This window comes from Xiphophorus hellerii, chromosome 9 (genome assembly GCF_003331165.1).
Source record: "Xiphophorus hellerii strain 12219 chromosome 9, Xiphophorus_hellerii-4.1, whole genome shotgun sequence".
Lineage (NCBI taxonomy): Eukaryota > Metazoa > Chordata > Actinopteri > Cyprinodontiformes > Poeciliidae > Xiphophorus > Xiphophorus hellerii.
Window position 1 is genome coordinate 13,599,416 of NC_045680.1, and position 21,789 is coordinate 13,621,204.

Consider the following 21,789-nt stretch of genomic DNA (forward strand, 5'->3'; position numbering starts at 1 on the left):
CTCACCTGCAAAATATACAGCCTACTAATTAAATACATTCACTACATACACTTTAATTCACTGTGAGTATAAATTCCTTTGGCCACAACACGGGTATGCCTTTGGATCATATCCAGAGCATCATGAGATTACAAAGTTTATCTGGTGGAATGAAAAGACCTGTTGTCCTCTTCTTTTTCCCCTTGTGTGATTGATGGTCAGGACCTGATTTCTCTTGTTCTGCATCCACCCTAGAACAGACAGACGAGAATCCTGCTGACAAATCCTCTGAGCATCGAGTCCCCCCGAGGCCATGGGTAATGGCCGATGCCAGCACCCATATGACGGCTGCCAGTTCTGCTGATGCAGATGGAGCGGAGATGCCTAACATGACCTTTAGTGAATGCCACATCACATCAGGCCTGGATGTCACCCACTGACATTATGCCGGGGCATGAAAGGGCTGTTCAGGAGGGGGAGACGTGGTGACGAACGTACCCCGGGTGACAAACCTGTGGACGTGGTGTAATTCTGATTGACATGAGCAGGATGGGGCAGCTTTGAATGGCAGGGGACACACAAGAAAGCCTGAAGAGAAAGCTCTGGATTTTCATTTTTCAAGCATAGGGTAGGTCTGGGTTTTTTTTTTCGTTGTTCACTGCCAATAAAGTCTTGAGACAATTCACTCCAAATGGCATCATTATTCCAATCATCAAACAATTCTCTAAGCACATCAGAAATCCCTCTATAAACCCATAACAAGCAGAGACTCTATATAAGCAGTAGGCGTGCAAGGATTGGTAGGGGGGAGTAAAGTTAACGCTTGGCGGCCAACGTTGCAGTGGTGGGCAGGGTAGGCAGGTCCTTGGCACAGTTTCAGAGGATATGGAGGGCTATAAAATCCTCTGGCTCCTGCCACACCTGTACTCCACCCTACACAGCGGCCTGCTTCCTATTTAAAAGCATCACATGCAGGATATTAGTCAGGGGTTTTAGCCGGCTGTGAGGTAGAGCGAACCTCTGAAGCAGAGGCGGAGGGTGGGGAGCAGGGGAAAGTATGCAGGCCGCCGTTTGTTTTTTATTGGGGAAATAATGGCCTATTGAGAGGTTGGGTATTTAATGAGCAACATAATAGGCCCTGTAGTAACACATCTGCTATGAGCAGAGTCATTTCCGCAGCTTTCAAAGGCTGCAGCTCGAGCCTTTGAAACAGCAAGTCCAGTTGCTTTTGACTTAGTCCTCCTACATATCTGCTTTTTATCATTTGAAGAATTGCTACACCGGTAATGCATAAAAGGACAAATCTGCTGCTGGGCACCGTGTTCAATCCTAACAAAATTCTCTCCTCTCCTGGCGTGACCCCAAATCTCTCACTGTCCATTGTAATTCTGCAATTCCTCATAACACCCCAACTACTCCAATCAATTGTGTTTAATGTATTAAAGACACTCACCGCAACCTTTGGCTCCTGCACAAATCAATGCCTCGTTAGACCACTAATGATCGTTCATTGACTAATAAGATCTGTATCAACCTCTTGTGGAACATTGATTGGCCTTTGGCCTTTGTAGTGCCTGGTGCTTATGAGGACAGCGGGAGCCGTCACATGTGAGTCGGGGGAGTCAGATGATGAAAAAGCTTCGGGTGGGAATGGATGGGAAGCCTAAACTCCAAATAGACTCATTCTGAAGCACCTCAGGCCAAAGCCCTTTTCTTCTGGCCCAACAGATCAATGGACATAACCTCTCTGGCCACAGGTCAATCAGCACACAAGCTCAAAATGTCTCTCTCTTTCATTCTCTTTCTTTCTCTTTCTCATCTTCTCCATTTATTACGACAATTGCTCCATCTAGCCGGGCGTGGCTCCGCATATATGTGTCCTATCATCTCGGTGACTCAGAGTTGACTGGGAACCTGTATGACTGTCTCTGTGACCGTGTTTCCCTTCTCGTAGCCCTGAGGGCAAAGATCGAACCCTGCCTCTGCTCCGTTCCAAACAATCAATCTTGTCCTCATTGAGATGCATGGCTCAATGATCTCTGATAGTGACGTCCACACAGGAGGGAGGGAGTAAAATACAGGGGAAAATTTAAGGCTGTTCTTGTCTATTTGCCGAAATATGAAGCTACTTACAACAGCTTTCCAAAAGTATTCACACCCCTGAAAATTTTCATATTTAGTCACAAACACAAAATTCCAGAAATATTATTGAGATGTGTGGGATAGACCAACATATATTAGGGCATAGCAGTGATGATATAAAAAAAGAAAATTAATAGGGCTGATCTGGGTGTCATTTAATAGCACTGTTAATACATTCATTCTGTGAAGACCTACATATATTGAGAAATCCTGGGATTCAACCAATTTTTGAAAGAAAGCCATAAATAAGTCCAGTTTGCAGTTTGACTTGAGCCATATCGAGGAAACAGCAGTGATGTGGAATACAGTGCTTGGGTCAAATGAAACCAGAATTTAACTTTCTGGCCTGCATTCAAAATGTTATGTGAATGTGGAAAAAAATCACTCTATATGCACCAATCCCACAATGAAAAATGGTGGCAGTATCACGCTGGTCAGAGTTGACAGGTAGATGGATGGAACTAAATACAAGACAATCTCTGAGAAAACCTGGTAAAGTCTCTACGAGACAAAGGTGGAGTTTTGCCTTCAAGTCAATAACTCTAAACATATACTGTAGCTGCACCACTTTTAGAACAATACATATATTCATATTCAGAATGGTCCAAAGTCAAAATCTAAATTCATATCAAGATCTGAGATAATTTGACTTAGATCAAGATGGTTTGCAAAGAAAAATGCACAAAACACTTCAGTCCCTAGATGTGCAAACCTGGTAGAGATGTAGGGCCATCACAGACCAGGACTTATGTCTCTATGGGGTAAAAATTTAGAAACTATTGAAAACTGTGTTGTCACAAATCTATTTCATAAAAGTGTTTAAATTTCCACTTCCATTCATTGTCTTCTGTCTTTCCAAGATCAGGCCATTGGGCCAACATCCCCAGCAACACCTTCCAGATCATTCTGGGGGACCCAAATGCATTTCCAGACCAGATGGGATGTATAATCCCTCCAGAAACATCGGGATCTTCCCAGGGGTCTCCTTGAAGTGGAACATGCTTGGAAAACCTCCAAAAAGTGGCACCCAGTTTGCTTTGTGATCAAATACCTGAACCACCTCAGCTGACTTCTTTGCGCTCCTCGCTCTATCTCTAAGGTTGAGTTCAGTCACCCTCCAGAGAAATCTCTTTAGGCCATCTCCTTTCTACCATCACTCATAAACAAAACACCTCTAAATTTAAGATCCTCTGCTTCTGATAGAAACTGGAACCCAACTCAGAGAAAAGTCCATTTTTTTCCAGTCAAGGACCCTAGCCTCAGACTGAGAAGAGCTGACTCTCATCCCAGCCTCTTTACATTCACTTAATGGATGTATGGATGGATGAATGTTGTTTTCATAGAGGAAGAATTAAGCTCTATTTAATTTATGAAATAGGATAGACAGAAACAGGTCTCCTTCCTTCCTCCTCTGTTTTTTTATTTCTATGTTTGATAGTGTGATGGGGGCAAATGCATTTTCAAGAACTAATTTTTAATCTTGTCGAAGACATGGACCTTTACAAATGTTAGTTTTATGATTTATGAGTTTCACAGTGTTTCAAAATTATATTTAGCGAAACTTCAAGCTAAAATAAATACACTATCAAATATGGGGGAACTTTATGCATTAGATTTTTTCCTCATAATTACAGACCGTAATATGGACTGTAATATTCTTTTTACTGTTTTTGTTTTTTTATCCAGTATAACCACTAACTTTTCATCATATTTTATTACAATTCACTATAGTTATCTGAGGAATTACCCAATGTGTACAAGCATACTGCAAGCTGCACTTCTTGACACATATTGATACTGTCACTCCTCTTTAGAGCACAGCAAAGGTCCTACCAATATCTGCAACCTACAGCAAAACTCACTGTCAGTTCTGATATGCCTGTGTGTCATATTACAGACAAAAGAACTCTAACTTTAAAGTGATGCAGTGAATCTATGCAACTTGATGTAACAACATAAAGAAGCCTGTTATATCAAGATGTTTCATAAGGTTCAAAGAAAACAAAGACACTTTAGTGATCCTTGATTTGGTCAAGTTCCTTTTTCATTTGTGGAAAGAATGATCTTGACTGTTCAAAGGTCAAGTGTTACTGCTCGGTCGCTAACTCAATTGCAGCTCAGCGTGTCAAAGCACTGGGTTGACTGCAGCTCCGCGTTCCCTCAGGGTCCTTTCAAAAATCATACAGAGACAACCAGATGGCGTCTCAGGAGCGGTTTGGATTGTTTATGAAGAGGGTTTCACTTTAATATCACACTTTGTATGTTTAGAAGCTGCATGTCCAGATTTAGGCCACCAGGCTACAAGGGGAAAATGAGAAAAAGATCATGGTTTTGATTGAGTCAGGGCTTGTGATCAAAATGACACCATTTAGCCTCCGTTGCAGGCATTTAGTCTTCTCAAGCTTTGGTCCTGGCAACAGTACGGAGGGTTACAGCATCCTAGGCAATGGGATCTGACATAACTTGAGTGCCTTGTAAAAGTCTTTGTACCTTTTAAACTATTTCACATTTTGTCACATTACAAACAAAATGCTTTGGTTTTTTTATTGAAATTTTATGTGTCAGACCAACATAATGCAGCGCATAGTTACAAAGTGGAAAGAATATACTATTTTTAAAATGTTTCAAGTAAAATCCCAAAAAGTGATTGGGATCATTTGCATCCAGCCCTTTTTACGATGATATCCTAAATTAAATCCAGTGCAACCATGTGTCTTCAAAAGTCACCAAAGCTGCTATGTGAAGGCCTCAGAGTTTTACTGGAGAATTATTGGACAAACAGCATTTTGAGCACAAAGGAACACACCAAATAGGTCAGATGCAACGATTTAAAAGAGTATAAAGCACAGTTAGGTCATAAGATAGAAAATGGAGAGTGACAGAAAGCCATAAGAAGTTATTAACACAAAAAACTTTTGACCACGCTATGCATTTTGGAAAACGAACACTGTACATAACCCTGAAAACACCATCTTCATTGTGAAACATGGTGGTGGCTGTAATATGCTGTGGTGACTCTTTTTGTCTGTGTTGAAAAGGAAACCAATTAGTGTTGATGAAAAAATGGTAAAAGTTGAGTACAAGACAATCCTGGAATTAAAATGTATTAAGATTTCTGGTTTGAACACTTAAGCAAGGTAATTTAACTTTGTATTCTTGTTTTCTCCTTCCTCTTTCAGCTCTAAGCTCACATCCTGTACATCAAAATACCACCCAGAAACTGCTGTCTGTCAGAATCAGCAATGTCACACAGGCTCACACAGTCAAGGACAACAATGTGTTGACCTGTTGTTCATCCTGATGGCATCAACCTGCACTGAAATAATATACAGAAGTCTGTCATACTCTATGGGATCTCAGGCTGTCCACGTCTTTTTCTATTTTTTAGATTTTTTCTGTAATGTATAGATTTCATATTTTAACTGAGTCTCAGATAGTTATCAAACAGATAAAAGACTAAATAATAATAATTTCTAAAAAACATAGATTGACATCCAAATACAGATCAGCATTGCCTTACCTAGGATTTGTTTACATTAGTTCTCTGTTTCTGTTTCTCCTTGGTGCTTATTATTCCCACTTCTCCTCATCACATTTCTCATTTTCTTCTCCCCATTTTCTCTGTCTGTCAATTAGTGGTTAATACAAAATAAATCAGGCTATCACTAATGCCTGGACAAACAGGTTCAAGAGTTTACTTCTGCCAAGACTAATTGATACAGAAGAATTTACCATTTCTATTTAGTAAATCAGATTTTAGAAGAAGGAATTCAACCTGTCAAATACAGTAGACACAGACTGAAACCACCAAATAATATTTTACACTGAAGACACCCACCTGCAGTGCATTTTAAAGGTAAAACCACATTCTTGCTCCTGCTATCAAGTAGGTGAGGCATGCTCTGAAAATTAAGACAGGTTTTCCAGATGATTTTGAGAAGTTACATTACAGCTGTTGTAGAAGATTAAAGTAGTTTTAAAAAATGCACTTGTCGAAACTGCTCCCAGTGCACTTCCTATGCATGTCATTTCCTGACTTCAATAGGTAAATACAGTAGGTGTTTACCTGTAGGGATGCACAGGAGAAGATGATGTACAGCAGGACACAAATAACATATGAATTACACAAAGAATGAAATTGTTTTCTTTTTTTTTTGCTACAAATCTAAAATAATTTTAATATCAACAATAGTTCATTTTAGCAAAGATCCAGTGTTCTAACAAAAATGAAATCCTGAGGGCAGTAAAAACAGAATTATCCCCCCCCCCTACCCTCCTATTCTGGTTTGACATATTATCCTTTCTGCAGAGAAAATACACCAACCTGCTTTTCTCTCACACACCTGTCCCTCATGCACTTTGTGCTGTGAAGGTGAGCAGCAGAAAGCTCAACCATTAAGGATCAGGGAGAGACTAAGAGCCAGCATGACTTCAAAGCATATCTAAATCGCTGTGTTCCCCAACACAATCTGCTTGATTTGTAATAAGAAGGGGCCCCACATGGGACCTTGGTGGTAACATGTGAGTAGACCCTCAGTGAGAAGTCATTTGGGGATTCAGACACCACCTCTCCTCATCCGTCCCATTATTACAGATAATCTTCAAGATAACATCTGATACTGTCAGAAAGGCTCTGTTGACTGCTGCTGGTTTTGGTGAACCGCAAGCACCTGGTGCAGCTTGATACACCTGTGTTTGGGTTAGTCACACTTCCTAAAGAATGGTATTGTGTCTGCCATGGATAAACAAGAAATAGTGGTCAGATGACTATGGATTTTATCTTCAAACGATGAGAGGATACAATGATTGAACAGCTTATCTTAAACGAAACAAATGCACACACACACACACACACAAAACAGTGAGCAATCGAAAGAAGCAAGGACATCAAGATAAGCACCTTGAATGATAACTTAATGCAGCATATATGAAATCTTTATGGATTTATGGACCACATGCTTTGTTTAATACATCTGCAAATTTCTTGCACTCCTGCTTGTAATGTTTTCATTTGTCTCACTTATTCCATTTCAAAATTCAAAGATTCCCAAACATTTTGGACATTCAAGTAGATTAAAAAACTACCAATCTGGGGTTTTATCATCTACATGTCACGAAACCTGAGGAGCATGTATGGTCAAATGGTCCGATGGTTAAATAGTACATTTTAATTTAACTTTTTTTTTAATGATATCTAGACTTTACTTCAAAATCTATGTCACTTAGAGTTGTCAGATATTTGCTGGAATACCGTATGTTAAATACAGATTTCTCAATCACAGTTTGTGATCTTAGAAAACCTCATTCTGTTTGTACAAAATTTAAATTAGTTTCAACGAGTTTCAATGGTGTTTGACAGCTAAACTAGGGTCAGTTTAAAAACCGGATTTAGCTTAGAAACCTGATCTATGATAGTCTGACAAGAAGACACAGTAATTAATTCATTAATAATAAAAATTGTGATGAGTTAAATCAAGTATAAAATTTGTCATTTTAGTGTTTTATCCATTTATGTCTACTGTTTTGAAATTGTGGTAACAATTTTTGATAAAATACACAATAAAATAAATTTTGGAGGTTAATTCAAGATCTCAAACTCGTCTTGTGATCCACAGATTGTTCCTAACTCCAACTTTTACAATAAAATAAAACAATAAAATGGTGAAGTCAAAATCATGCATTAACATCAGCACCTCCCTCTCCCCCCCAAAAGAGCAGAGGAACTAAATAAGACAAATTACACTGTCCTTTTTAAACAAAATGGATCTGGATGTACAAATATTTATAAAACACCGTCTTATCTGCATAACCAGATGCTTTTTACCTCTCCATTAGGCCTCCGACATGTTGTACTACTGAAATTTATTGCACAGCAGTATTTACAGCCTGCTAAGAACAAAAGTGAGCAGTAAATACAGTTTTATTCATGTTGTCTTCTGTGGCTAAAGGCCACAACATCCCTGTGTGCTGAGTGATGTATCCCACCATCACACACACTGACACCATTCAGAAGAAGACAAATTAGACTTGAAAACTAGAAACTACAAATCATGTTGCTTCCAATCTTGTGCCTCCTAAATGGGGCAGAAACACGGCTGCAAAACTTCTGGGTGTGTGCCCAAATATATCACTTACACACAGCGCTGTAGCCGTGGTGAGAGCAGTGCGCTGCGAGCCCCCTGTCGATACACCCCTCTGATCCCCCCTCCTGTCAGCAAACACAGGAGAACAAAGAGTCCAGTGGCAGCGCCAGCGGGTATAGATCTTCCTCCCTGTGTTCTCACTCAGCGGGGTCACAGAGGCGCTGCTCACAGTTCAATCTCCTCTACTTGACTGATCAGGAGCTTTTGAGTTGCTACTAAAGAAACTGGGTGCTCTCCAAGCCTGCGGGGGTATAAACCGGCCCACCCAGAGCAGAATGCGTCCAGACATGAGCAAAACACAAGGTATGAAAACCAAGACAGTGTGTGTAAAAAAAAAAAGCACTTCACATTTAGAGTTAATCCTGAAAAACAGAGAAAGTCTTTATGAGAGTCCAAACAAATATTACATGTTTTTCAACAAACACTACTGAAATGTATTTTCTCTGAACTGTTAATTCCAGACAAGGTGAAAACTTTCTGAACATGAGTTTATGTAGTAGGGCAATAGGCTAAAATAGCACAATCTTTACTGAAAAAACCCACATCATGCATCCTAATTATTCAGTGATTGATTAGTAATTGCACTAATAAGGGTCACGACCAAGACAATGGGATGTTTAAAGAGTCTCTTCTGACTCTTCAGCCCCATAGAGCTACCGTCGCCCCGTCAAGCACCGCCTGTGTGGTCTATGGGGGACAATTAGCACAATCTCCATACTAATGGCAGCCTGTAATGGACACTGCTGAGCCAGCTACTCACTATGTTTGTGCTTGACTGTTTGCATATGCAAGGTTGTGTGAGGGAATGCTTCCATACGCACATATATACTTCAGCATCACTGCCTTTCCTGCCTTCACAGTCCTCTGCACCGAACTTCCAACGTTTATGGTTTCTACGTCAGCATCTGCTTTGCAACTGTGCAGATGTATTGGTAGCAGGTAGCTTGATTTTTACAGTTCTGAACTCCTTCCGCCATCCTCTCAAATTGCGCCTGTGACCATGATCTATGAGGGGCCGTTTAGGACAAAAATTACATTTTGTCTCTCACACACTACCAAAAACTCTCGCATACTCCAAAAAAGTAGCCACGCACACTCCAAAAAATTACGTTTTGTCTCTCACACACTACCAAAAACTCTCGCATACTCCAAAAAAGTAGCCACGCACACTCCAAAAAATTACGTTTTGTCTCTCACACACTACCAAAAACTCTCGCATACTCCAAAAAAATAGCCTCGCACACTCCAAAAAATTACGTTTTGTCCCTCACACACTACCAAAAACTCACGCATACTCCAAAAAAATAGCCTCGCATACTCAAAAAATTACGTTTTGTCTCTCACACACTACCAAAAACTCTCGCATACTCAAAAAAATTACATTTTGTCTCTCACACACTACCAAAAACTCACGCATACTCAAAAAATAGCCACGCACACTCAAAAATTACTCACGCACATTCAAAAAATACTCAAATTGCGTATACACACACTACTAAAATGTCACACACACACACACACAAACGTTAACTTTCTCGCTCACATACACTACTATCAGCTCGCTCACATACACTGTACTAACAGCTCGCACATTCACAAACGTTAACTTTCTCGCTCACATACACTACTACCAGCTCGCGCACATACACACAAACGTTAACTTTCTCGCACACATACACTGCTAACAGCTCGCACATTCACAAACGTTAACTTTCTCGCTCACATACACTGCTAACAGCTCGCACATTCACAAACGTTAACTTTCTCGCACACATACACTGCTAACAGCTCGCACACACACAGACGTTTATCTCTCACATACACAAGACTAAAGTTGAACACACACACAGTACTAAGACTCGTTTTATGTATGTGTGAGAGCGAGACTTTTTATGAATGTGTGAGAGCGAGAATCTTTTTGAATGTGTGAGAGCGAGACTCTTTTTGAATGTGTGAGAGCGAGAATCTTTTTGAATGTGTGAGAGCGACACTCTTTTTGAATGTGTGAGAGTTGTCACGGAAGAGGCGGGGCATAATTTTTGGATCAAACTGCGCATGCGTAGATCCTAAACTATAAGTTTCGATTGTTGACTCACTGTATGTTCTATTACTTAGTATATTTGTGCTTTTAAATATATATAGAACGTTTAACTTTCTTGTAGATTAAATGTGCTATAGAAATAAATGAATCTGATTGATTGATTAAAAATAGCAAAATTCCCAGTGGACAGATTGTACTACAGCAATTTTGCTATTTTTAATCAGTCAATCAGATTCATTTATTTCTATAGCACATTTAATCTACAAGAAAGTTAAACGTTCTATATATATTTAAAAGCACAAATATACTAAGTAATAGAACATACAGTGAGTCAACAATCGAAACTTATAGTTTAGGATCTACGCATGCGCAGTTTGATCCAAAAATTATGCCCCGCCTCTTCCGTGACAACTCTCACACATTCAAAAAGAGTGTCGCTCTCACACATTCAAAAAGATTCTCGCTCTCACACATTCATAAAGAGTGTCGCTCTCACACATTCAAAAAGATTCTCGCTCTCACACATTCATAAAAAGTCTCGCTCTCACACATACATAAAACGAGTCTTAGTACTGTGTGTGTGTTCAACTTTAGTCTTGTGTATGTGAGAGATAAACGTCTGTGTGTGTGCGAGCTGTTAGCAGTGTATGTGTGCGAGAAAGTTAACGTTTGTGAATGTGCGAGCTGTTAGTAGTGTGTATGTGAGCGAGCTGATAGTAGTGTATGTGAGCGAGAAAGTTAACGTTTGTGTGTGTGTGTGTGACATTTTAGTAGTGTGTGTATACGCAATTTGAGTATTTTTTGAATGTGCGTGAGTAATTTTTGAGTGTGCGTGGCTATTTTTTTGAGTATGCGTGAGTTTTTGGTAGTGTGTGAGAGACAAAATGTAATTTTTTTGAGTATGCGAGAGTTTTTGGTAGTGTGTGAGAGACAAAACGTAATTTTTTGAGTATGCGAGGCTATTTTTTTGGAGTATGCGAGAGTTTTTGGTAGTGTGTGAGGGACAAAACGTAATTTTTTGGAGTGTGCGAGGCTATTTTTTTGGAGTATGCGAGAGTTTTTGGTAGTGTGTGAGAGACAAAACGTAATTTTTTGGAGTGTGCGTGGCTACTTTTTTGGAGTATGCGAGAGTTTTTGGTAGTGTGTGAGAGACAAAACGTAATTTTTTGGAGTGTGCGTGGCTACTTTTTTGGAGTATGCGAGAGTTTTTGGTAGTGTGTGAGAGACAAAATGTAATTTTTTTGAGTATGCGAGAGTTTTTGGTAGTGTGTGAGAGACAAAACGTAATTTTTTGAGTATGCGAGGCTATTTTTTTGGAGTATGCGTGAGTTTTTGGTAGTGTGTGAGGGACAAAACGTAATTTTTTGGAGTGTGCGAGGCTATTTTTTTGGAGTATGCGAGAGTTTTTGGTAGTGTGTGAGAGACAAAACGTAATTTTTTGGAGTGTGCGTGGCTACTTTTTTGGAGTATGCGAGAGTTTTTGGTAGTGTGTGAGAGACAAAACGTAAATTTTGTCCTAAACGGCCCCTCATAATGATCCACCGCCACTCATTAGCACAATAATAAAGAGTTGAGACGACACGTAAAAGGTTATATAGTGCTGAACTGCTGTTTTCCTACCAATTATCAGAGCTGTGATTTATGGCTCAGGCCCAGTACTATTCTCTGAAGAGAATTGGGGGAGTGTTTACACCCTGACACATCAGGGTGAGGGGGTCAAGCCTGGTAAACTTTGACCTATAAGGCAGAGGTGCCCAAAAGGTGATCGAAGCACACCAATACATTTAAGCTCCACTTGAAGAGACTCAATTGATCAGTGGGTCTTTGGGATGGCACTGCTAGAAATCTGGCTGCTGTGCTCACTAACATATCTGAACTGTAACATGTGGTGAATCATTTTAATGTTATGTTGCAGAATTTGTTGACAGCTTATTAATATAGATACGTTTTTAGATGAAAGCTATCATAGATATGTTAATGTATCTAAGAACATGCTTTTCATTTAAGTGAATGTCACTAATGATGAGCCACCATTTTGTTTATAGAGTATGTGTATTGGGAAGAAGGGTGTAAAATTAACATTTTCAGTGTACTGCTTTGCGGGTTACTTTGATGTGTTGTTTTTTGTTTTTTCTTCACTTAATTATCGTCAGATTAAAGTCTGATGCACCTTAGAGTCTGCTGGTGCCAGAAGGGTTCAAAAGTGTATTAGATATGTTAATCAGTCACATGCCATGGCAACTACAGCTTACTGAGATGAGTCCATCGTCATGCATTTTGTGTAAAGAAGTTTATTTTATTTCAGTCATTAAAGTCTTCAGTCTTGATTTTGGACTCAGAGAAAATGACTTTTGAGTATGTCTGGCTCATGCACACAATTTTCTGACATGTCTAAAGTAATCCATGCCACTCTTATTCAGCTAGTGAACAAATAGTGTACTCTACTGTGTCAAATGCATCAAAAGGCACTTCTGGAGTGTTATTTACTTGAAGCAGAGTAGCTTCCATGGTTATTGAAACTCAAGACAGATATGCAATAGTGATGGAGGGCATAAATGACAAAACCTTTACTCTACATCCTGCTAACAACCTCTCCAATCCATACTGTTGCATTTCATTCAGAGGAAAAGCACAGTTCTCTGTGTCAGGGTTTAAAATGACAGATATATATGTCTGCTCACAATAGTGTAAACGTTTGCCTGTCTGTAACAAATCCATTCTGCAACTCCCTCAAGATGTCTTTCTCTAACTCAAATCACTTTGGAAAAAAGAAGAGGAAAAAATGGCACATTTGACAATCAACAAGGGCTGTCAGTCCTGCTCATCAAGCCACCAAATGATGTCAGAAAGTCGTGTATCTGTGCTGCGACACCCTCACGCCTGGCATGTTCTCAGTGCATTGGCTTTTGTTAAGCTCCACCACAGCAGGGAGATCCACAACAAGCACAACTGACATACTGTAATGAGGTCTATGTTTGACAGTAGGCATATACAAAACATTGCACTCATACTCTGTGCCATATATTAGATATGTAGGTCTCTGGTTTCCACCCAAGCATGCAGAATTGGTGTGGTCTCGCTGTCTGTCGGCGCTGTTCCTCAGCGGCATGTGTTTAACCCCAGAATGTGGCCTTCCTGCCCTCTCTATCTGCCTGACTGATTTGTTAGGCTCTGGGGACAAGGCAGAGGATGTGTGTGCGTGCATGGGTGTGTGTGTGTGTGTTACTTCTAAAAAAAAAATGGGATGAAATCTACAGAAATACCGCCTTTAGCTTGAGCTTTTTTCCTATGCACACACACGATGCCTTTGATGTGAGATCAGAGGCAGCGATGATGCAGGTCGATCAGGTGCACAGAGAGAAATGCAGAGGGAAGCAAATGGAAAGAAGGAAAGTAAGATAGAAGGAAAGATGGCCTCCGATGAGTCAAGGCTGTTGTTTTAACAACCCCAGGGCTCTGCACTCATTACACCCCTCTTTCTCTTCCTTTTTCCCCATCTCCTTGTTCATGCTTGAGCTCCAAATACCTCTGCACATGTGAAGACGGAGGCCCAGGCAGCACTTCTAAAATTAGTTGTATAGTCGGAACAATGCATCAACCATCTAACAGGTGCTGATCACAAACAGTTGACCTCTCAGTTTACTAAATAGGCACATTTTCTCCAATGCAAGTTCAAAAAAGTCCCGAAAGAATTATAAAAGATTAGTCTTTCATCGACAAGCAGTGTGATCCTGCTTTTTTAAATGAATAGGAGAAACACACACAAACAGAGCATACAATAAACCTATAAATGTAAGTACCAGAAGAAAATCCTGTGTTTTCCCTTTTTTCCATCCCTAAGAAGACACAGGGAAGGAGGCAAAAAGCTGAGAGGGCTTTCCCCTCCTGCCAGGATAAAAGCCTCTTTTACTTGGGAGAACATTAGAAGAACAAACTACCGTCACAACAGGAGGGGGAACAGTCAACCACGGCATGCTCACAGATCAAAAACAACCATCATTACAACCGCGATGCTTTCCTCCCTGAGTGCCTACAATCGAGACGGACACGATCAGTGTGGTCAGAGAAAGAGCTGGCTGCAGATGATGCAGATTTACAAGCTGCAGAAACATCTGTCCAGTAAAAAGGGCATATCTTCATTACATTCTGGGGTATTTTTTTTAGTTTTTTTTATTATTATTATTTAACTCGCCAACATTTTCCATGAAAGTGCAAACTGAATTAGTTGGAACCCCTAAGGTAAAAGGACAATTAAATAACCTGACAGTTGCATATGTTAAAGGTGACTGTAATGCACGGATGCATGGAGAGCATATGTGAGTCGACCTGGTAAGAGCATGCACAGTGATAATAATAGCAAGCTGCAGATACTATATGTGTATGCATGAGCATTGAGTGGTTGCTATTGATCTCTTGTGGTCTGCTAGGGGGATGTAAACACTGTGTCTTTCAACAGGAAGCCCTGGTCAATACCAGCAGTCAACAGCAGCCTGACACAGAACGCAGCGCCCTGTTAACAAATCAGCACACAAGGTGCAGACTGTGCGTGAGGGGATTCCTACAGAATACTTCTGCTACAATAAGATTAGCAAAAATAACCTTGCAGACGCACAAACACCACTAGAGCATTTCCACATTTTGTCATGTGACAAACACTAGTGGGTCAAGTTTTACTGGAATTGTATATGAGAGAACAACACATAGTGGGCATTTCTACTTAACCTCCTTTTCTACAGCTGCAAATCTTTGGGGTACGGGATATAATCCCGTACAAAAAGGGATATATCACATGTAAGTCTACAGTAGAGACCCAAATTTCTGCCTTTTACAATTAGGCCAGATTTGTGCAGACAAGAAACAGAAGCATTAACAAAGGCATTAAATTGCACAAAGGTGGATACAATTTACTAATTAGGCAACTACTGAAATCAATTGCTGCACTAAATTTTACATCAGATTAAAAGGAGCTGAATTCATGTGTGTGCCGTACTTTCAAATTGTCTTTGAAAATAGTTCACATTTATGGACTACTGAGTCAATCATGAAGTGAATAGAGGTCTGTGTTTGTCAAGTCAGAAAATGTGGAAAAAGTTCAAGATAAATATTTTGCAAGGCTTTGTGTGTAACTGACAATATTTCAAAGCAACACTATTTTCTATAATAAAAATTTTATATGCAGCAACATTTTGCAATAAATTTAAATTCAGACATTAAATAACAGAGGTAAGCTGTGCTTATAACCAGATCTCGCCCATCAAACCTCACAGTGGAGATAATCCATGAGGCTAATCTAACATGAATACGTGCAATATTGATTCTGTAGGGAAGCTGCACTCCTTCACCAACAACCCATGAATAACTGACCATGGAGAACACTTGCACACTGAGAAGTCATGCCTAATTGTTTCCCTGCTATGAACGTCCTGCAGGATTTTACTTTCAGTAAGGTGAAAACCAGGTGTGTGTCTCAGAGATTTCTCACCCTCAGGAAAAGATAGCTGCAACAACTCTGCCTGACAGGTAAATACAAAGTCATAATCATAATAATTGTACTACCACGTTGTTTTTCAGATTTAAAGAAGCAATACACAGGAGAAATAATTATGCATATGGCAGCAAAAAAAAGAAAAAAATCCATGTGTCCTTCAGCTGGTCTGTTAAACCACATGCAAGATAAGAACACAAACAAAACTCAACTGACTGTGAAACAAGGTCTTGTTATTCTGTTCTGTTCTCCAGTGGTCATAGCATTTAATAGCTGCAATAGTCTAATAAAAGTGTTTGTTTTTCTTAATTGGGTTGAGTAGGAAAGTAAATTTCTTCAAATGTGCAGAAGGCTGTGATGTGTAAAGTAAAGAATTTCCTTCCACGTTTTGTAGTTTTATTAAGTATGTGCTTATTTATGCTAACAATGTCCACTCGTATCTGTGCAATGCTGGTCTGTGTGAAAACAGTGCTTGTAAATCTTGTATTTGTTAGCCGCTTCTACCGACTGGACGTTTAGGTTCTATTTTACCACAAAAAGTGGCTCTCGCACATCTGGGTCCAGTTATCGCAGATCACACTTAGCTTTGCCTCCGCTGTGAGTTGCTGACACACACATACACACACTCATTGGAACAGTCTGTGGCCGTGGCGTCTTTTTTGCCACTCGGCTCCCCAAGCTTCCTAACTCGTGTTTCTGTTAAAAGGAACATTTTCATTCCAGCTCAGGCCTGCGGCGGAAAAAGCATCTCCCCGAGGAAAATAAGCATGATTCGCTCCAGTGGAGACATCTGCCCTTTGAAAGTGAGTATGGCTGTTTGAACAGCTGTCAGAGCACACTGAGCATCCCGGACCCTTCCCTGATAAAAACAGAGGACAGGGGAGTCAGGGATGGGGAATGTCGACAGAAGAAAGACCCCAAATGGACAGGAAGAGACAGCCACTGGCGATGGCACACAAGGTGGGCGGGAGGAAGTGTCATGTACCTGCTTGTTGTCTAGACTGACAGGGAAGTGTGGGAGAAAATACTAAACATGGTCAAATATCTACACACTGCTGTGAACTGGAAAAAAATCCTGCATGTTTCTTCATAAACTGGAAACAGAATAAAATTATGAAACAAGGTCTGATCTCTGAAGGTAGTCAAGTCAGATCAAGGCAAGTTTATTTCTATAGCACATTTCAGAGACAAGGCAGTTCAAAGTGCTTCACATGATCAAAACAACACAGCAACCAACCATGAAACAGGCAACAAACATATTTTGTCAAATGCCATCATAAAAAGAATCATCATCAAACACGCATCAGATATATCAATCAGTGTTCCAGCTGTTTTTGTTCAAATGCTACTCTAAATAAATGGGATGTTAGCCTTTCTTTAAAGGAACTCAGTGTTTCAGCTGTTTGGCAGTTTTCTGGAATTTAGGGAGCATAAAAACTGAACGCCGCTTCTCCATGTTTGGTTCTGGTTCTGGGGATGCTGAGCAGACCAGAACCAGAAGACCTGTGAGGTCTGGAACAACGACAGGTCTGTAATGTGTTCATTCAGTGATTTATAAACAAACAAAAATGTTTTAAAGTCTAATCTCTGAGCTATCGTGTAAGGATTGTAGACCTGGGATGATGAGCTATATTTTCTTGGTTTTAGTGAGAATGCCAGCAGCAGCGTTCTGGATCAGCTGCAGAAGGACAACTGGTTAATTAAAGAGAGCTTACTGCAAAGTTATTATTTGATATAGTTTTATCCACTGGAAATACTGGTGAACTCTAAAATCTCAACCCTACATCTGAGCTAACTTTAATTTCTACAGCTCTATTTGATATATTCCTCACACAAAAAAATAGAGATACACCCATCAATCTATCATAGAACTGGCTCATTTTTACTTGTTCATCTGTCCAGAGACTGGCCAATTAAATACTCAAAAATCAGATTTTTTCATTTTTTCACTTGCCCAGGTTCGCCAAGGACCCTCTTGAAATTGAGATCTAGATCTCCATGGGGTTTTACTTATTTAAATAAAGGAAATAATAAAAAATAAATTAAAAAAGAACCAATTTTGATGCATAAATATGGATAATTTTGTAATGATTCAGTGTAAGTGCAGGATCCAGGTTCCTGAGCAGGAACCAGTGTTGGTTTCTTGCGCAAACAAGTTTCTTTTAAGAATGCTAAACATTATAGACTTATAGTTAAATAATTTTTGTCCTTTTGCTTCTTCTATACCATGTATTGTTTCTATAAATTACTTCTTCCATACAAAAATAAATATTCAATATGTTGTAGACCTAAATGTGACTGTGTAATGTAGTCACTGAAATAACATGGAAACAAGGAAGAGGATGCTTACACCTTGCTGTTAAGCTTAATGTGCTTGAGGTCAAAGATCTGGTTTGAGTTTTTAACATTATAATTTTAGATAGTTGCATATTGGTTATTTATTATTTACTTATCCGATAATTTAAAACTAATAAGAGTGATATTGTTTGTTGTTTTTCTTTAGAAACATAAAATACGTGTTATCAAAACATCCATTCAGTAGAAAATGAAGACATGAATGTTTAGAGGTCCTGTAAATCCTTGTGGTATAAAGTCCAATCTGGGTACTTAGAATAAAAATGAAAAAATCATAATCACTCAAAATTAGTATTGTCAGTAAAAAACTGGACTGAAATTGGTCTGAACCAGCAATAGCCTGATCGGTGCATTCTCTATCAAAATGTAAAAACTTCACAAAAACAACAATTTCACAGATTAAGTAAAGTTTATATGAGTTAAATGTTTCTTTTGGACTAAGTTTGTGGTTCAGTTTGTATTTGAAGACGTATTGTTGCTGCTGTGTCTGAGGAGGCGAAACTCTTGCACTCAAAGAAGATTTCAAGCTTAACACTTAAGACTTTTGCTCCTGAAGTGACTGTCTGTTGCCCAGTCAAGAGGAACAAGTGTATGTCAGCCTTAGAAAAGTGCAGGGAGCTCAATTGCATTAAAGCTCTTAGTTTGCCTGAGCTCCAATCTAATTGGATAAAGCTGGAAAAGCAGCTTCCAATGTGCATGAATCCTCTTTTTTTACTCCTGATTTTTTTTTTCATTTATTTGTAGGAGCAATGCTCCTTGTTCTCCTTCACCCTGACTTTTGTCCTTGTCAACATTCCCCCCAAATGAGGCTCCCGAAATCAGGTGGTTGGGCCTGCATGCATGAGCGCAGTGTAGCAAACTCTTTTTTTTTTTTTTTTTTTACCAGACACACCTCTCACACCAGCGTGCCGGCTCGGCTGGCTGGCATCTTTTCTTTTCCTGGCCTTATTAAAATTCCATATTGAGATTCCCCGCTGCCACTCCGCCTCCCCGGCCCCCGTCACTCAACCACCAGCCGGCGACAAAAATCAGCAACTTTCAACAAAGACATGCACATATGCAAAGTGACACACACACAATCCAAACTTTTCTTAAGACAACTCATCCCTGCTACCAGCCTTTATGTGTGGGATGAAAGTTTTCTTTAGGTGGAGTGTGTGAAAGCGCAAACGCAACCCCCCTCCCCCAATCCCTTTTTCCCCTCTCCTCACTTCTTCTTATTGTCATTATTTTCGATGGTGTCCCCCTCTGATCTCCCGAGCCTTTTGGGGTGCTCTCTCTCCCTCTCTCTCAGCTCCGTCTTGTCCCTTTCATCTGTCAGGCGCTCCCTTCGGCGGCCGCCGCTGAAGGGGGTTTGATTTCCCATCATGCCTAGCATCGCCTCCACTGACTCACTCCCTTCCCGTCATCCCTCTGAGGCGAGAGTTGTGCCCCCGCGTCGTTGGGCAATTATCCCCGGGAGTAATGAGGAGCGTCTCTCCCCTGTGCACCACGCTGACTGACACCTCTCCCACTCATTTGTCAACAAATCAGACGGCTGGTGTGGGCGACCGTATTGAGTTGAGGGTTGTCGTTGGTAGGGAAGCTCGGGCTGAAGCACATCGTGCGTCTCTATCTCTCTGTTTCTCTCTCTCCTCCTCCATCCCTTCCTCTCTGTCTCTGCCACCTCGTTATCTCTGACAGGGTGTCACTCGCTCCCGCTCTCACTCCTCCCGTGTCAGCCCTGCATGTACTACCGTATATTTGTGCAGAAAAGCCAGACTTCCAATAGGCCTAATGGTCATATGTGGCTAATGATCACTAAACTGAATGAGTGTCACTGTTCAATCTATTTGTGTCGAAGTCGGCCAGAGACGGGCCGAAGTAAACAGCCGCCTAATTAGACAATATTCTCTCGGATGCAGCTGTGGAGGATGTGTTCATGTCAGGTCATGGGGAGCATGATGGTTAGGATCATAACCAGCTCTATTCTCAGTGGTAAAGACATGAGTTGAGTGTCAGTGTCTGAGTTACACAGACAAAAGCATGTATCAGATGTTTTTCTTCCTCTAAGTTGAGTGTGTCTACTCACTGTGCTCTTTGCGCTCCTCCGGGCTGGATGAAGCCTCGCCGTCAGACAGCAGGCCGGACATGGAGAACAACTTCCTCCCTGCCTCCTCCCCAGCTTTCAGGGGCCCAAAGTCAAACTCCTTCCCCTCCACTTCCGAGAAGCAGCCCTTCAGCCTCTTGGCGGGGGTGAAGGCCGACTGGTAGCCCCCAGATTCCCTCTCCTCTTGTGGGGAGGCGAAAGGCCGGAAAGCCCCCAGCCCGCTGTGGTTGAGCATGCCCAAGGTAGAGCAGTCCAGGTTTGGAGGGGTGAACTGAGGGTGCAGGTGGAGCAGAGACGTTGGGAAGTCCCGGGACGGGAAGGTGCCCGACATGGGAGCCTGACGCTGGTACATGGAGGTGAAGGTGTAGGAGGGTGAAGGAAAGGAGAGGTGGAGGTCCTTTTCCACAGAGACCGGGACCCCGAAAGGCCGGGGTGCCTGGCAGGGGACGGAGGCGTCTCTGCTGGCTTCTGCTGTGGAGGCCAGGACCATGAGGGCCGGGGAGGCCAGGGGAGTCGGCAGATAGGAGGGGCTGTCCATCTTGAAGGGGCGGTGGAGATCCATTCACCTCCCTGCTGGCGGTTCTGAGGCAAAGAGCGGGAGAAGGCAGGTTGTCAGACGATCACTCACCCAAGAGGTTGTAAATAATCTTTCAGTTCATCTGGGAACATAATTTAATCCACAACAAAAACACAACATTTCAACAAACTAAACTCCCTAGCAGGGATATAAGCTTTTATTTTTATTTATTTATTTATTTTATAAACCCTTTCTTTAGTTTGTTTTGACCTGTAACCAAACAGTTTGATTAATTCAGTTTTATGTGAAACTGCTTCACTACAGTTTTAGAGGTGTTTTTTTATAATCACAGCTTTTCAATTTAATTCCAATAAAAAAAAGTGGACTGGACAAGGCCTGCAAAGTCTGTAAATAATTATGACCAAATAAATTGCCAATAAAGCACACACAGAGAGCCTGCAAATGTTAACCAAAAAGTGAGATCTGACCTAGGGGATAAAGTAATTTCTGAAATGTGTTATCTATGTTTTTGTAAAATGTGTACATTTTAATCGATCCAGGACGTTTTAAGAAATTATAAGTCTGATAGTAAAATGCTTTCCAAAAGGTATTTTGTTTCAAATCAAGTAACTGTAAGCTGCTTACATTAGAAAAACATAAAGTTGTATAAGGTTGTGTACAATATACACGCAAGTGTTTAAAAATCATTAACGACTTAAAAACCACTCATTTGTGAATTAAATGCAATGAAAAAATACATTTATGCTTTTCTTTACTTGAGTTAGACGGTTTTGTCTTTTGTTCCTGGGAGAATAAAAGTTTCTCAAACAGTGTAGTTTTTTTCATAAAACCTTCTCATATTTTGTACAAATATGCTACATTTGTAATGTCTCTTTACAAATAAAAGGGCTAAAATAATTACAGAAGTCCTTCTTTCTCCAGTAATTTCTCCTTTTTTTCCCATTAATATCTTCCAAAACAACAAAAAAGTTTCCTTCAGCAACGACAGCGCACTGCTTAACTCGGAAACCAGCCACC

The 21,789-nt window shown here is 40.5% G+C and overlaps 1 protein-coding gene across 4 annotated transcripts in view; it reads right to left on the reverse strand.

The window, feature by feature from the left end:
- rnf220b (ring finger protein 220b) overlaps nucleotides 1–21,789 on the reverse strand; it is a 39,504-nt gene that overhangs the window by 17,256 nt on the left and 459 nt on the right. For all 4 annotated transcript variants that reach the window (XM_032571135.1, XM_032571133.1, XM_032571134.1 and 1 more), the window contains exon 2: nucleotides 20,217–20,816. In XM_032571135.1, the coding sequence (XP_032427026.1) occupies nucleotides 20,217–20,796 (580 nt within the window). In that variant the 5' untranslated portion in view covers nucleotides 20,797–20,816. The remainder of the gene's footprint in view (nucleotides 1–20,216; nucleotides 20,817–21,789) is intronic.